At 39.5% G+C, this 16204-nt stretch overlaps 1 protein-coding gene across 6 annotated transcripts in view; it reads right to left on the reverse strand.

Annotated features, from left to right (window-relative positions):
• Positions 1-16204, reverse strand: part of st3gal3a (ST3 beta-galactoside alpha-2,3-sialyltransferase 3a) — a 48463-nt gene that overhangs the window by 29563 nt on the left and 2696 nt on the right. For 5 of the 6 annotated variants that reach the window (XM_071486781.1, XM_071486780.1, XM_071486779.1 and 2 more), the window contains 4 exons: positions 13505-13656; positions 9873-9915; positions 9646-9738; positions 198-292 (listed from right to left, as the gene is read on the reverse strand). In XM_071486781.1, coding sequence (XP_071342882.1) covers positions 198-292; positions 9646-9738; positions 9873-9915; positions 13505-13619 — 346 coding nt within the window. In that variant the 5' untranslated portion in view covers positions 13620-13656. Of the gene's footprint in view, positions 1-197; positions 293-9645; positions 9739-9872; positions 9916-13293; positions 13401-13504; positions 13657-16204 lie in introns of those variants that run through there. The other variant, XM_071486782.1, reaches the window with a different exon arrangement.

Here is a 16204-nt window from a genome sequence, read left to right on the forward strand (position 1 = left end):
TTTTGTCTTTCAACATGATCAAGTAATGGTGAGACGACAAATCATTCAAACTAGTCTGTCTGAAGAATACTGAGGCCTTGACAGTGCTATGGCGTTTTCCAGCTAGTGGATAGAAAAATGTAATCCTGACTGGTGAGGAATGCAGCGCTCCTTACATTGATCCGCATTCAGCTCAACTGCAAAGACAAGAATCATACCTTGTGATTTTACTCCAAATGGAGGGTAATAATCACCAATCTTGGAGAATCGTTTGTAATTTGGATCGAGGAACATGGGTGCCGGTTTGGTGAATCTGTTGATATAAAAGTAAACATGTTACAACAAGTGAGAAAAAAGAAGTGTTCATCAATGCAGTATCTGTCTGGGGCCTGTACAGCCCAGATGTTAACAGTGTAGATGTACTGATGAATGGCAGACTGCTCGAGAGGATTTAGAGTCTCATGTTTCCAGCTAATCCACAGTCTGTCTGAGTTCACCTTTAACAAAACAAACTCAAAGACAAGTGTGACAGAGAGGACAAAGCTCCAAATTTCACACAGTACAGCTAGGAGAAAATATTCAGTCACCTTGGTAGGTGCCTTGATTATAAGCATGGCCCACTTACTTCCCCACCAAGACTTAACCTTGTGGTCCAGGGACTAAACCGGCAGCCTTTCAATGACAAGCTCCCTTCTTGTCCCTGCTGTGGCTGGAAATGACCACATGAGCTAGCAAACCCATGTACAGTGTAAAACAAAACAGAAAGTTGTTACGTGAGAATAAAGACCTATTCTGAAATGAACATGTCTTTACAACATGAGATATACAATCCACTACAATGGTTTCTCATCTCATACTCAAGGGATATTTTTACACCGACATTAACAAACAGTGGTTGTAACTCATCTGAAACAGACGGTTAGATTTGGCAGAAAAAGACTCTGCTGTCTGAAGAAGTTCTCAGCGTCTGAACAGAAACAAGGATTCTCCAGGATCACCAACCCCCCTGAACAAACATGCAAACATTTAATCTAAGATGAATCAAAAATACCAAAAGCTTAGCATATCAGGAGGAGGTTGTGGTGGTGGAAGAAGCTGCAGCAGCTGACCCTGATTTGCATGTAGACCAGGAACAAACAAATGCAATCAAATTTGTGATCTGGCCAAAGAAGTCTAACCCATCTGAAACTGGATTTCTGAGGCTGATATTAATATTGATATTAAGGAGTTAAGACAATCTGATAATTATATTCAGACAGTATTCAGGCCCCTTCACTTTTTTCATATTTTGGTATGTTACAACCTTCTGATAAAATTGTTTTTTAGAATTCCTTATGAACCAGCGACACCAGATCCCACCTCCCACCCCCCTAAAAAAATATTGTCAGTATTGGTGATTTCACGGGGTAACGACAGGACGATCTGACTACTGAGAAGCTCACCCAACCCTAATCCATGCAGATGTATACACTAACAGTAATAACAGACATTGTGATGAGGTATGTGTAGAACATAATAAAATGATGATTTACTCTACATGAACACCACAGTGCAGGAAGGTGTGCTCAACACTGCATATAAAACAAAAAATATGCATCAGTGTCTTTTGTTAGTTTGTTGCTTCACAGCATTAGATATGTTATGCTCCATTTAATCCTCACATCTGTCTCCACTTTGGAGAAATAGGCCTTAATGAAAGCAGACATAGTTGAGCTTCTTGTTTAAGCACAATGGAACACGTATGTACTGGATGTATGCACGTGTGTGCGCTTTATCAAGATCCTCAGGCGAGAGATGACATGAAACAAGCATTAATTTATATCCAAATAAAAATTTACCATGATGCTATTAAGTGTCCTCAGATTTCCACTGACTATCCCCACATCCCATGTGACAAAGAGTTTAATGTGCAGTCAGATAAAAAAAGAAGCAAAAATATGAAAACAGACATTAAATGTAAAGAAGAAATACAAACTAGTTATTTATGAAAATTTACATTTCATAGAGAGGACACCATATAAAAGACTTTATGGAAGCCAAACTGACTTTCCTGGAATACTGGAGGGCAACTAAGTATGTGCTCTGTCAGGATACTGAAGTAAAGGTGTACTGAAGAGTTTTTTACAGAAGCCAAAATTCACGTTTCAAAACACTCAACATTCAAATTTAAATTAAGAGACAGTCTCCTTACAGGGATAAGAAAAAACAACATTCAAAATGAATCAGGAATTGCATCAACTCATCGTCCAAACCAGTTAATAGTTTATATTTTGGAAAGTTGTCAGAAAAATAAACTTGAAATGCTAATATAATCTGTGTAAACATTTTTAAGAATACTAGAAAAGGTAATGTACATAAACCCAAACAGACAGTCTAAAGGAAACCTTTCACCAATTCAACCCCTGCAGCTACAGCAGCTTCTTTCTCTTCATGTGTAATATCACATAATGAACATAAAATGAGCTCTGATTTGGCTAAACAAAGCAGCTGCTAATCAGTGAGTGCTGGAAGGTCTACAAAATAAAGAAAGAAAAACTTTCCTGAAAACACTTAAGAAATCAGCCACTAATGATGTATGTTGCCTTTCTGTTTCCATATTGTTTTACTGTTAGATTGTGTTTTGATGGACTGGTCCTGCTTGGACGTCCTGCTACAAAGGCAGGTGGTTCAGCTCCCATAAATCAGAAAGGAAATAATATATTTCCCCAAATCACAAGTGAAATAAGAGAAGTAGACCCACATTATAATCTGCAAAACACACACCTTCAATGATAAGGGAAAAGAAACTATTAAAATTCAAGGTCCATTGAAATTGAAATTGAAAGAATCCTGATATTTTCTGAGATCTGAAACCAATTAACCACTTTCCATACATTATGCTCTACTCACTTGTTCATTTGGTACAACAAATCAACAATGTAATTGGTAATGTTGTATACATAGTTTTCTCCTGAAAGATGATTCTTTAGGGATTAGTCGTTTATTAGTTACATATTAGTTACAACATATATTTTACTCAAGAATTAACGTTGTTACATTTGAAGAGTGGAAAACATTTTTCGGGGCAGTATTTGGTTGTGTGCAGTTCTCTTTTGTGGTTATATTTTATTTGAATCTATGACTATGTGCAGCATTGATCCATCCCAGGAAAACAGCAAAGGACCTTATGAAGATGCTTGAGGGAACAGGTACAAAAGTATCTTTATCCACAGTAAAACAAGTCCTATATCAACATTACCTGAAAGGGTGCTCAACAAGGAAGAACCCACTGCTCCAAAACAACCATAAAAAAGCAAGACGACAGGTCTCAATTACACATGGGGACAAAGATTGTGCTTTTGGAGAAATGTCTTGTGGACTAGTGAAAGAAAAATATTTCCAAAGCTGTAGCAAAATGGCTAGGACAACAAAGTCAAGGTATTGGAGTGGCCATCACAAAACCCTGAATTCAATCCAACTGAAAATTTGTGCACAGAACTGAAAAGATGTGTGCAAGCAAGGAGGCTTCCAAACCTGACTCAGTTACATCAGTTCTTTCAGGAGGAATGGACCAAGGTTCCTGCAACTCACTGTGAGAAACTTGTGGAGGCTACCTGAGACGCTTGACGTGGATTAAACAACTGAAAGGCAATGCTACCAAATACTACCAAAGAGTATGTTAACTTCTGACCCACTAGGAAAAGTCACATGATGATGTGTCCACATGAAGTGGACTGGTTATATTATACAGTAAGACACAGGCTGAGTGGACTGGTTATATTATACAGTAAGACACAGGGTGAGTGGACTGGTTATATTTTATAGTGGTTGGTTGCTTTCATGCAGTTCTCACCTGGGAACAGAAAATATATGCAGTGAAATACCACAGTATATCCACCTGGTAGCCTATGTTATTTCATTTATAGTTTCATTATATGTTATTGTTATCACCATATTTTTTACCTCTTCTTCCATCTTTTCAAAATGTAACACAGTAACATTTACTCAAAGTACATTTTAACTGACTTACGTGCTTGTATCTGAGTACATACACAAACTATTTTACTTGTACTTCAGTAAAATTGATTTTAAGTAACAGTACTTGTACTTGAGTACTATTTTCCAGTATTCTTTCCACCCCTGATGAAAAGGGTCATAGTCATTACAATTCACCCTCAGGGGATATGAATGTCTGAACCAAATCTCAATCCACCCAATAGTTTTCAACACATTTCACCTAAAACCATAAAAGTGAAGCTGCTGGTGGAACTGGTTCAACTGTTATTGATCACCAACATCAGAAGAATTCATTCTCTGAAGAACGAACATCTACATCCAGTTGATGTGATATTTCACCAGATATGTGAAAACTCTGACCTGCTGCTAGAGCTATAGGAAAACTGAGGGGATCATCAGAACCACCAGGATTCAGTCTCTGGGGACAATGACTGTCTGTGCAAAATTACATGGCAATACAGAGTCATTGAGATATTTCAGTCTTGATATTTAAGTCTTTACTACATGACTACAATGTTGTTATTAAAGTGAAAGCTATATGTCACTTTTCTACATTAAATATTTAAAAATGACGAGACCTATGTTATATATTTTGTTGAGCTGTTTACTTACAGTATCCCAAATATTTCCAGCAGTTTTCAAACCTAGTGAGTCCCCAGACTCTTTGTTGCATGTCATTCTCCTTCGCTCTATCCTATTTCCTGTCACTCTTGACAGTTTTATCAAATAATACAGACATAAAGTAGCCAAAAAGAAATAACTCCCATGATCCAACACTACTTCATGTCACCAAACACTGTCTTTTGTTAGTGTTTTGTTTGAGAGTCTCGTGGCAGCAGAAGTTACAGTCTGTGAATTTAAATGTTTTAAGACATGAGATTTATTCAATAAAAATGACAAAAAATTAATATATTTCAAATTACTTAAGAAATTGTTTCATTCCCTTTCATAAATCAAATAATTTTTATTACTCTCTTTTGAATGTGATAGTCAGGAACAGGGATGTCCCTAATTACTTACTTCCTCATAGATAAACAGAAATTTAAATTCAAACTGTTTGACTAAAAGTAAGAAAACACTCAGAAAACAGTCAAAATTAAGCTGTGCTATCTTTTCAGATCAAGCAGAATCACGTCTGCAGGTTATATTGGCTTGTTGAGTGTAGCTAACGTTAGCACTGCTAGCACAGCAGCCCTCTTACCTTGCTGGTTAACATCTACATGCTTGTGCTGAATGTGGTTACACATTGCTCTGGACAAGTGGTTACAGGCAATTTTTTTCTGACACAGCGACAGGCTCGGACTGATAATCTGTGCAACTGGGCAAATGCCCGGTGGGTCGGTCCACATTTGGGCTGGTAGCCTCTGATTTTTTTTATGCAAATGTGAAATTTTTAAGTTATTTATTTCTGTAGGCTACATAGGCTATGTTCAGCGGCCCATGAATGGCCCCGCGGCCCATCAAATTCAGTTGCATCCATTTGGCTTAGGGGGTTGCACAGGCCAATATACCTTATTTGCCTCTTCAGGTCAGGTTTAGAAGCAGGTGCGTGTTACGATCGCGCCCCCTACCCCCACCCCTTAAGTGGATCGGCCCATGCAGCCGCTATGTGTATGGGAAAAATTTACAGTGATAGAGTATTGGAGTGAAGAATAATGAGAAAATAAATTATGGACGACAGAGGCTCCAAAAAGAGGAAAGGGGGAGCGGAGAAGGTCTGGGAGAAAAAGCAAAAAGCCCTACAGGCCGACGCTGCCCAATGTATAAAAATTGACAATTTGTTTGCTGCTGCCAGTAGTAGTGCTGCTAGCGTTAGTACTAGTACAAGTAGAACTAGCGACAGGGTGTCGTCCAGTGGTGGGCCGGTCCAGAGGGAAAATTGCCAGGGCCGAATTTTGTTCCCAGTCCAACCTTGCACAGCGACATACAAATGTATTTTCATTTTCTAGATCCAAATATTGCCAAAGCACTCCGGTTTTATCAGGTGTCATCTGTCCCATTGTCCACCTTGCTTGTTTACATTATCCGGACATTAGCACAGGGAGAGGGAGGCTACCGTCAGGCTAGTGGTGAGAGGCTCCATAACATGTTTGACGCAAAAGTTAACTGATGTTGTACATTAATAAAATGTTAATAATTCCCTTAACCAACTAGTATCTCTGGTGCCGACTAGTGAGGGTAGTAATCATGCACATCTCTTGTCACGAGACAGAAAGAACAGAAGCAATGACGGTTCAGGTACAGAAAGGTTCATGAAGACAGAACAAAGTGGAGCATAAAAGATATGGATATTCAGAGCCATTCATAAAGCCCTGTTTCTTCAGAAGAATTAAATGGGTTACGGTCATTCCTTTCTCCTGAGGAAAATTTACGTGTTATTTTAACAGGTTACAATCTGGACTCTGAACACACTTCATTAAGGCTGCTATCTGAGGGCCATGGTGGGTTAGAGGGTTGCGTGTCTCTGGTGCTCTGAGAATAAGTGGGAAAGTGAACCGGCCTGAGGTTTTCTCACGCACTGGGACAACAGCAGAGCAGAAGAGGATGAAAATAGATCTGCACAACACACGGGTCCATTCAGACCGTTGCATCTTCTGACTCATTTTATAGATAGTGCTAAAAACATAAGCAGGTGTAGGGCTTTCACAGTGTGGTCTTTAATAATGCAGAGGCAGAAATGGGATCTTTCCTCTACCGTACCACTCTGCACTCAGAAAGCTTTCTATAAAATAAGATGATTTGACTTAGGCCAGTTTTTAGGAATACAGTGGGTGAATAAGAGAACACCACAAACATAGTGGTTCAGTCATTAGCCAGCAGGTGATAGTAACAGCCACTGGTTGGACACGACCCTGGCGCGAGTAAGAGGGCAAGGGGCTGTGTCTGCTGGTTTGTTTTCAACTAAAAGTGACAGAAAATGTTGCTGTGTGGGAGTATTTCACTGTCTCCAGAAAGATCTGCGATATGTAGTTTGTAAGACGTGTTCCTGTGATTCCTTGCGCCTGCAGGATGAAACCCAAAAGGCTACAGCAAGATGTTGCCACTCGGTGAAATATTAGGCTACATTCTACATGCTGGAAAGCCCTCTGGAACAAATATGCTGCAGACTACGACCTCCCCGCAACTCTCACTGTGCAACAGTGGGGTTAGTTAAAAATGTTATTACACTTCTCTCCCCGTTTGAAGAACTAACAAGAGAAATCAGTTCATCAGAGACATGCAGATGTCTTCCCATCAGAGAGAGCCCTGAAATGTCTTTTAAGCAAGGAGACCGACACAGACCATAGTGTCAAAACAGCACAGACTGCATTATTAGAGGCTGTACACAAACACTTTGATCAAATAGAGTCAAACCCTTTTTTCTGCACTGCAGCCTCATTGGATATCAGGTATACGGACCGCTACTTTGATGAGCAAGTTAAACAACACGTATGAAGAACACCTGCCACGGAGCTGATGGATAGGCCTGCTGCTGGTGCTGCACATGAGACGCACGGTAGAGAGAGCGCTGGTCACACACAGAGCAAGAGAGCAGGGTCACACAGGCCAATGGTGAGGTAGCAGTGATTTTATTTGAAGAGGCCATTTTTGTTTTCTAAAGAGGCCTATGTTCAGCTCCATGTTCATTTAACTGCATCTAATTTATTTTTGGGCTTGGTATACTGAAAAAATTATTCTCATTGAATAAGTAGTTGTAGCCTCTAAAAGACTAAAAAGTTTTCTAAAACTTTTTTTTTTAACAACAATTGTATTAAAGGTCATTTCATAAGTTAGTATGATTGAATTTAATTTGTGATTATTCAAAGATAGTGTGAAGGGCTGAAAGACTTTAAAACAGTTCAGTTATTTCTTATATTGATTTCTTCGTTTCTTTGGCACAAATAAAACACAAGAAAACCATCGGTATCAGCCCAGAATTTCACAATTGGTGCATCTCAATTAAATAGTGACTGAAATGCGGGACTTTCAGACTAGATGTTAGTAGGTCACTTCACAGTCACCGCTGCTCTGCTGCTAGAATCCTGATTTTATAACCACACCATCTGATAGAATCACCACACACAGTCTCCTCAGTCAAAGACAACAAGCTGTGCTGTGATTCCAGCTGGATTCACATGAAAAATGCCCACTCAGAGAGAAAGTTAGGAACAACAGAATATATTCCTCTGTCTGAACAGCAAACTGCTACTCCACCTCTCTGCCACTTCCTGAGCAGTGTAGACACAGAGATCAGTGTGCCTTTTGCTTGGGGGGCTCTGCGGGGTTGGTCTAAAAAGTTGCTTGATTTGTTGCTAGGTGCCTTCTTTTAATGACATTGTTAAAGTGGTCAGAAAAGTCTGTAAATGTAACGACCAATGTGCGAAGTTGCCAATAATGCTCGTTCATGTCAATTCACTTCGAAAGAGCAACAGCCATTTACTGTGCAGATGGTGCAGATGATGTGATTCTGTTGGCCTCACCAGACGGGGACCTTCAGCGTGCACGCGCAAGCTCTCAATTCACCAGGTAATCTTCATTTGACCACAGGCCGCAGAATTAGACTGCAGATACAAGCAGCTGAAATAAGTGTCCTCTACAATGCTGCTGATGCTGGACTCAGCCTTAGAGATAAGGTAAGGAGCTCTGACATCTGGAGGGAGCTCGAAGTCAAGCTGCTGCTCCTTCACATCAAAAGGAGCCAGTTGTGGTGGTTCAAGCATCTGGTTAGAACACCTCCTGGGCGCCTTCAAGGCAAATCCAATTGGTAGAACATGAACAGAACATGCTGGAGAGATTATATATCTAATTTGGCCAAGCAAAGCCTCAGGATCCCCCAGGTGGAGCTGGAAAATGTTGCTGGAGAGAGGGACGTCTGGACTACTTTGCTTGACCTGCTGCCACTGCGACCCGACCTCAGCAGAAAATGGATGGATGCAGGTCTAGTATGAATAAACACAATTTTATTTATTTTGAACATAAATCTAGTTGTTGTGTTGTCTTTTTAAATCTTTTTTGTTCTCTCCCGTCTGCTCTGGTGGCTGGTTGCTGGTTGGTTTCAGAGTGTGGATTGATGATGCAGCCACAGCATAGTGTAGCCACCAAAAACCAGAGGCTGCTCACTGCAGAGCCCATAAATCTTACATGACTTATTTCTCTCTTTTCAAGCTAAATCATTTTTGGCCACACACCTGTCTGAGTTGCATGCACTGCAGCAAATGACTGAGGACTAGAGTCTTATCTGTGCCTAGCCACTAAGTAAGCGTTTACCAAAAGCCTGCATGTGAGGCATTTAAGGAACAACAGTAAATTGTAGCAGAAAATAACCTGGGTTACCTGGGCACTGTAAAAAGAAATGCAGATGAGTATATTTGTTGGGGTGTGATGGGGCAAAAGTGAAAAGTCCATTCCTGTATCACTGTCTATGTATGAATGAATTAATGTAAACACAGTGATTGCACAGCAGTAGTCTCCTATTCCGTGGCAAAACACAGTGCAATAACACCAGTTACATGGATCTGACTCCAGTTCTAAAAAACTGTGTGCATGCAGCTCACTGGCACACTGTATTGCAATAGTCTGCAATGGTAACGACAAAGTTACGCAGATTGCTGTGTATCTGACAATTGTTTGATGTATAAAATGCTACAGGCTCACTTCAAATGTGTAGAAGCACATGGAATGTATTCTTACTTTGGATAAATGGCAGTCATCTTGGCAGCTGCAAAACCAGGCTTACAGACACCCTCACTGAGGTTGCCATACTTGTAGATCAGCTCTAAAGGCCTGTAGACATAGAGGAATGAAGTCATACATTGATGTTATGCCATCATTGACACCATGCCTAAAAACATGCCACAAAGGCTCCTCGATTTTGACTGAGAAGTGGAACTTGTATAAACAGTGAAATGTGTACTCACAGACTGCCATCCAGCTTCAGAAGGAACCCTTGCTTGTCATACACTAGAAAAAACAAAAGGTGGTAAGTATGATGACAATAAATGATATGCTCATACATTTAGAATTGGAATAGTTTATCTTTATGGCACTGAAGTCCTTTCATTGCAAAGAAAGTGAGATGTTTCTGAACTGACACTTTTTTAAACTCAATCCTGTCTCCAAAAGTAATTCTGTTCATACTTAAAGGTTCTACATGCCTGTGTTCAGGGCCAGTGCAGTGGGGTAGTTTGAGCTTTATGTGATGTGGCGTAATGTGAGGATGTAAGGGCTTGGGGGAAGGCCAACCCCAACCATACCTTAAGCAAGCTGTAACTGCCATTTAGGAATAATTCATTTACAAACACTGAGTTGAAAATTCAACACTGCCAAGAACATAAGCAAATGTTGCATAATGCATAATGAACAAATGTTTGTTGAGAGTATGACAATTAATTGATCCCTGAAGTATTTTACTTAGTTCTTGCTTCTATGTATTAACCTGAATGACCTGAAACCAACCAAGTTCACAGTCAAGGAGGACCTGAGCAGGGTGGCCCACCAAGCATCTGAGTGAGCCACACAACGACAAACAAAGCCCTTCTCCCTGACTGCTCAGTTTGGCTGGGCAGCCAGCCAGGGAAGAGTCCTGGTTGTTCAGCACCTCTTCCATTTAAAAATCATGGAGGCCACTGTTCTCTTAGGAACCTTCAATGCAATAGGTTTTCGCTCTAATATGCATTGTCAGCTGTGAAGCCTGACAGGTGTGTGCCTTTCAAAACCATGCCCAATCAAGTGAGCTTACCACATTGATTGAAGGGAGTATGAATACTTTCCAAATGCAACCTAAATTAAAGCAGGATGAAATAGTTGGCAGTCAATTTTGACTTTGGCTGATGGGTTTGGAAATAAAAACCCAATGCGTCATTGCTGAATTCTACACCCACTCTGGCCTGAATCAAGGTGTAGCTATGTTACTTTAATTTCCTACATAAGGATCTTCTGAAGGGGTTAAACAATCAGTTTGGGAAAATGTCAACAGCATACAGTACACTCTTTCACATTTTTATTGGAAATATTTTACTTTGTTGTTCTATTTCAATTGAAGTGATATGACCTGTAGTATTTGCTTGTTTTATCTCTATTTTTTTTTTTCCATTCTTATTGTGTTTATTGATATGCACCAAAACACAGAAGCTAATTCCTCATATGTTGAAAACCTACTTGGCAATAAACTAAATTTTGATTTTGATTCTGACTCTGGCACTGCATGAATTCAACATAATACTTAATCAAACCTTGCTGTTTATTGTATGGCCACCCAAAGTGTTCAATAAGAATTGTGTCTTTGGTTTGAGTGAGCCAAAAACCACCCTTCTCTGCGCCATCTGTCCTGACTAAAAGATGTAGACTTTGTGATGAAAAGTGGCAATATGAAATCAAACTGAGGAAAACAGTGCAAAATAAAAACAGACTTTGGAAAAAAGACAAACATAAAAAAGAATGGTTTTAAAAATGTATTTCTGCATAATTGTATTGTTAGACTATATATTTTGTCTGTATTTATTCACATTATCATCTATTTAAAAATGTTTAATATTTAAAGGTGAATACATTTTCTCCATATATTTACCATGTTGGCAATAGAATAAACATTGTGCACAACATAAAGAATTGGGTGGGTAGTGGGTACCAAGCCAGTTTCCACAAACAACATAAGCACTGCAAATTGGTTTCAATAATTCTTAATTGGACACTTTATGAAAGATGAAATAATCAAGAAATTAACCACTTCACGTCATCAGCAACGTGTCCAGATGAAGAAAGTCCACCACTTTACTACTTTTATTTTACAGGAGTGAGGAGGCAGTGTAAAGACCTGGGACAACTAAATGCACAAATGGAACATCCTGTCTCTAAGTAAATAGACTGGCTCCCCCATCTGGTAAAAAAAACGTGACATGGATAGTTTCTGCAGGTAGAAATCCTTTCCCTAAACAGATGCATCACTAAAGAAACACATTTGCTTTAACTGATTTGTATGTTTTCATATTTTCTCAGACTCAATATTTGAGTCTGTCCTCACACTCATTTGTTAAGATTTAATGTAGAATCACCAGTAAGGACAGCTAAAAATGATGTAGCAAAAAATTAGACTTCAGCTGTTTCTCAACATGTGGTTTATAACATTTAAAATCAACATACAACAAAGATGCTAACGTTACAGGCCTAAGGACACAAGTCAGAGTTTGCTTTCTAGGTTCATTTCAAGTTGAATCAGAATTGTTCCACTAGTAGTTGTAAGTAAACGTGCATATCCTGTCTAACTGAGAGACGACACCATGGACAGGTAGAAATGCAGGTGAGGGCCAGTGCAGGTAAGAAAGAGCTGATAAACAAAAGAAACTTTGGCTTCAGTCAGTACAGTACAGGACAACATGGAGTAAATGGAAACATGGTCACATTAACATAGTGGCACAGCCTGATTGGAAGCTTACAGCATGGTGTTTTGTGGCCAGTGTGTGGAGTTGTGGAGTCAAGTTAGCTCTAAAGTGTGAATGTAACAGTGAATGGTCAGTTTGAGTTACCGATTCTCAGGAAATAAATAAACAGCTTCTCAAGAACCCAGCTGAAATCACATAACATGAGCTGTACATGTGATTCAGACACATACATAATACTTTCATTGTCGAAACAGGTGCGAAACATGACATACTTTGGTTTGATCTTCCTACTTACAGTAAGTCCCCTTAAATACTGAACATGACAAATACATGTTACTCTTTCATAATCCACTATTGTTGTCTGTTTATTATTCAGTACAAAGAATTGACAAGTGCTGTACTGTGAGGACATAGAAACACCTGCACATGAATGACATTTGTATAATTGTGTAATGTGATAATCTAATTATTATTTACACAGCTGAGGTATGAATTAAATATTGAGTTCATGACTGCAATTTGTGAGAAAAACCTGTCTCAGAATGTCCACAACTACAACAACAAAGCAGCTACAGTCTCAAAGTAAGGCTGCTGTCATTTACTGCGATTTTGATTCTGTTTCACTTGCCACTCTCTAAAACTACAAGTTAGCAGCTATAGAGAGTGTGAGGTTCCAATTCAGACTGAACAGTAAACAACATCAACAGCAGACATATTTTAATTTTAGAATTTTTCTCACTCATTGGATCAATAACATTTTGTAGGTCGGAGCTGATCACATAGACTTTGATTACTTAATCAGCACATTAGGATTTCTGAAGAAACAAGCTGGAAACAAAGCTACACAAAGCTCCTGCTAAATAAACTCAAACTAGATTCCAGTCTTTTCTTCTGCCTACCACTTCCTTTGTAAAACTGGACTCACTGGGAGCTGTACTGGGAGCTATGGTCCTGAACTCACTCTGCTGCTCTGCTCCTCCTGTCTGTTGTCTGCACAGTTACTGCTGCTGACCAACAACAGTTTAAAGCATTTGGATTTTAACTTGTTTTCTCTGAGCTTTTCAGCCGCTGACAAAGAGGAGATAAACTCTGTCACTGTCTCTGCAGTTACCACAGATCAATGAAATCATGCTGTACATTACATTATGCTCACTTATCAGAGGAAGACTCACATGATTTGTGGCCCCAGCCTTGTAAGCTGATTCTCCCTGATGAGTAGTAGAGAAATCCCAGGGCCAACATGGAGCACAGGCCCAGGAGGAGGTTGCGACTAGGTTTCATTCTCATCTCCAGCTAGAATGCATGGCACATCCCGCACAGGAGCCTGTTTAAACAGCAAATAAACTGGTTAGACCTGCACTCTACACAGCATGTTATTACTTAATACAATCACCCACAGGGGCTGAATGTCAGAGATTCTGCACCAGTCAACAGAAGTATCAAATTCATCTCCAGTGCTACCTTCCTGAGGAGAGAATTTATCTGAAGTGATCCAACCTGGGAGGCAGGGTGGAGTCTTGTCCACCCTGTCACAGGTCCACTCAGTTCTGAGTCACCATGTCCTGATCTGGGACCAAATTATATTCAGTCTTACTGGGTCAAGCAGAATCCTGTTCAAGGCTGGATGAGTTCAGGGCTCCAGGAACACCATGTGGCAATTAGTTTGTGGTATTTTAATTAATTGCAAATTTATTTGTTAATATAGATTTGTTTGTTAATGAACCACTGAAGCCTGTGAAATGAAAGGGGCAACACCTGCATTATTACCTCACCTTTATGCCCTGTATTGTTAAGCAGCCCTAAGTTAAAAGATAACGTTTTAAGACCGGTTTATACTGTGCTTACATGTATATTTTACTGTAACTGTTTGTGTTTCTGACATTACTGGTTCTGCTTTCAGTACTTGAGAAATTAAGAAAAATAGATTTCCTGTTTGTTATTGCTACATAACATAGAAGTTCATCTGCATCTCTCTCTGAGCCTGTGTGTGAGGGGTGGAGGTTGCTCTGACTCACATGCTGGAGCACCATGCAACGCGCATGCACGCACGCACACACGCACGCACACACACACACACCCTGCTCTTAGTGACAGTGGGAACTAAACATTTGAAAGTCTTTTGCATTGAAGGGCAGAAACAGGAGCGATCTCTCCAAGCATCCAGTGACCGCCTCGCTCATAGTTCATCATAGAGTTAACCAAATTATACAAACATGGGTTAATGATTAAAAGCCAAACCAGCTGATTGCTCTTGGTTTGTTCTTCAATTCAGTCTGAAATGGACAGAGCATTGTCTACACTGTGGTTCAGAAATTCGTTTATATGTTCAGGTCACTCAGCACAAAAATGTGTTTGTGTTCTTTTCGACCACTTGATGATTGGTGGGGCTTTATCTGCCCTTAAATATACAACATTGCAGGAAGCGCTGATCATAATATTGCCTGAGTCTGTGTATTTGCTCTGTTTGGGTCAGCTGCAGTTTTGATATGATTAAACTATCCTTGGGTCTATTTAAGTCAGGTCTCTTTCTTTTATGCATGTCAGATTCGGTAAAGTTTTCCAAGGGAGTGTAACATTGTAGATTTCTAGTTCCAACTTCAAGTTCCAATATTCGATAAGTTTAATACTAAGTTTGTTGGTCATACACTGGTTTTGAATTAGCTTGACTCATCATACCCAGAACTATTAGGTGATACTACAGCAGAGATGAGGCCCTTGTTTACTACAGACATGTTTAAGGACAGTTTTTAAATGTTTTCAATTCATTTATTTATGTGATTCAAGACACATCATATGGAGCATGAACAAAATATACATTAATAACAGAATAGTGGCTGAAGTACAACAAACGTTACTTAAACAAAGGACGTACATTCTTCAAATAGGTGGTTAAATAACACTTTGGTAAATACCTTTCTCTATATGTCATTATGTTTACAGTCTTCTCCCAACTGACTGTCCTTACAAAGACAGCAGATCCTCTGGTACATCAAATACTTTTCCAGCTTAAGCTCATGTTTAAATACTACATCAATATCACATGTGAGCTCACTTATCAATTCTGCTAATTGTTCCGACTCTTCATCAATGCCCTTGGACGATTCATTATAAATTTTCTGGTTTTCATTTTATCAGCTGCATTAGGCCTGTTCAAACTGACTCACCCAGATTTGCTTTTAGAAATGTCAAAATATGAACTGCTTATTATAAAATACCTTAGCTGAATACACGATGGTTATAATATAATAAGTTATAATAAGAGATGTGCATCCATATTACCCAACTAATCAACACTGGAAATTCAATATTTAATCAATAGTCAATATCAATCCATGTTACATTAGTCCAGAGTTGTAACTAAACCTTTATTGAGAGACTAGATCATCACTGGCTTCTTCTGAAATGATGTGAGCCACATATTGTCTGGACTGGTCCCCACAGAGGCTGCTGCTGCTGGGAAGCATGAGATTCATTTGGTCCACGTGCATATGGACACGTGCTCGCGTGTGATGTGTTAATCTTTTCCAAGCTGCAGTTTATAAACACCATTGCCTGTTGGCGGTTATCAAACATGATAAATAGTTGTATTTCACTCAAACTTTTGTCAGGCACAAAGTCACAGAACAGACCTGGAAGAAGCAGATAAGAAAGACTCAAAGACGCAGCGCCTGGTTAGGTTAGACAGACGAGAGCATTAGCCTACTGTAATTTGCTGACATCAAACTTGGACAAAAGAGAACAATTATACTGATTGCTGTTCCTGCAGTTCAGTCTCATGGTGCTTTTTTTCTCTTTTCGTTATTATTGATCAGTCAATCTCACTCATAGATAATGAGTATTGGTGGCAAAAACGTGAACAGTTTGACACTTTT

Source organism: Trachinotus anak, unplaced genomic scaffold, assembly GCF_046630095.1.
Source record: "Trachinotus anak isolate AG129_WGS33_773 ecotype Australia unplaced genomic scaffold, CSIRO_AGI_Tana_v1 ptg000010l, whole genome shotgun sequence".
Lineage (NCBI taxonomy): Eukaryota > Metazoa > Chordata > Actinopteri > Carangiformes > Carangidae > Trachinotus > Trachinotus anak.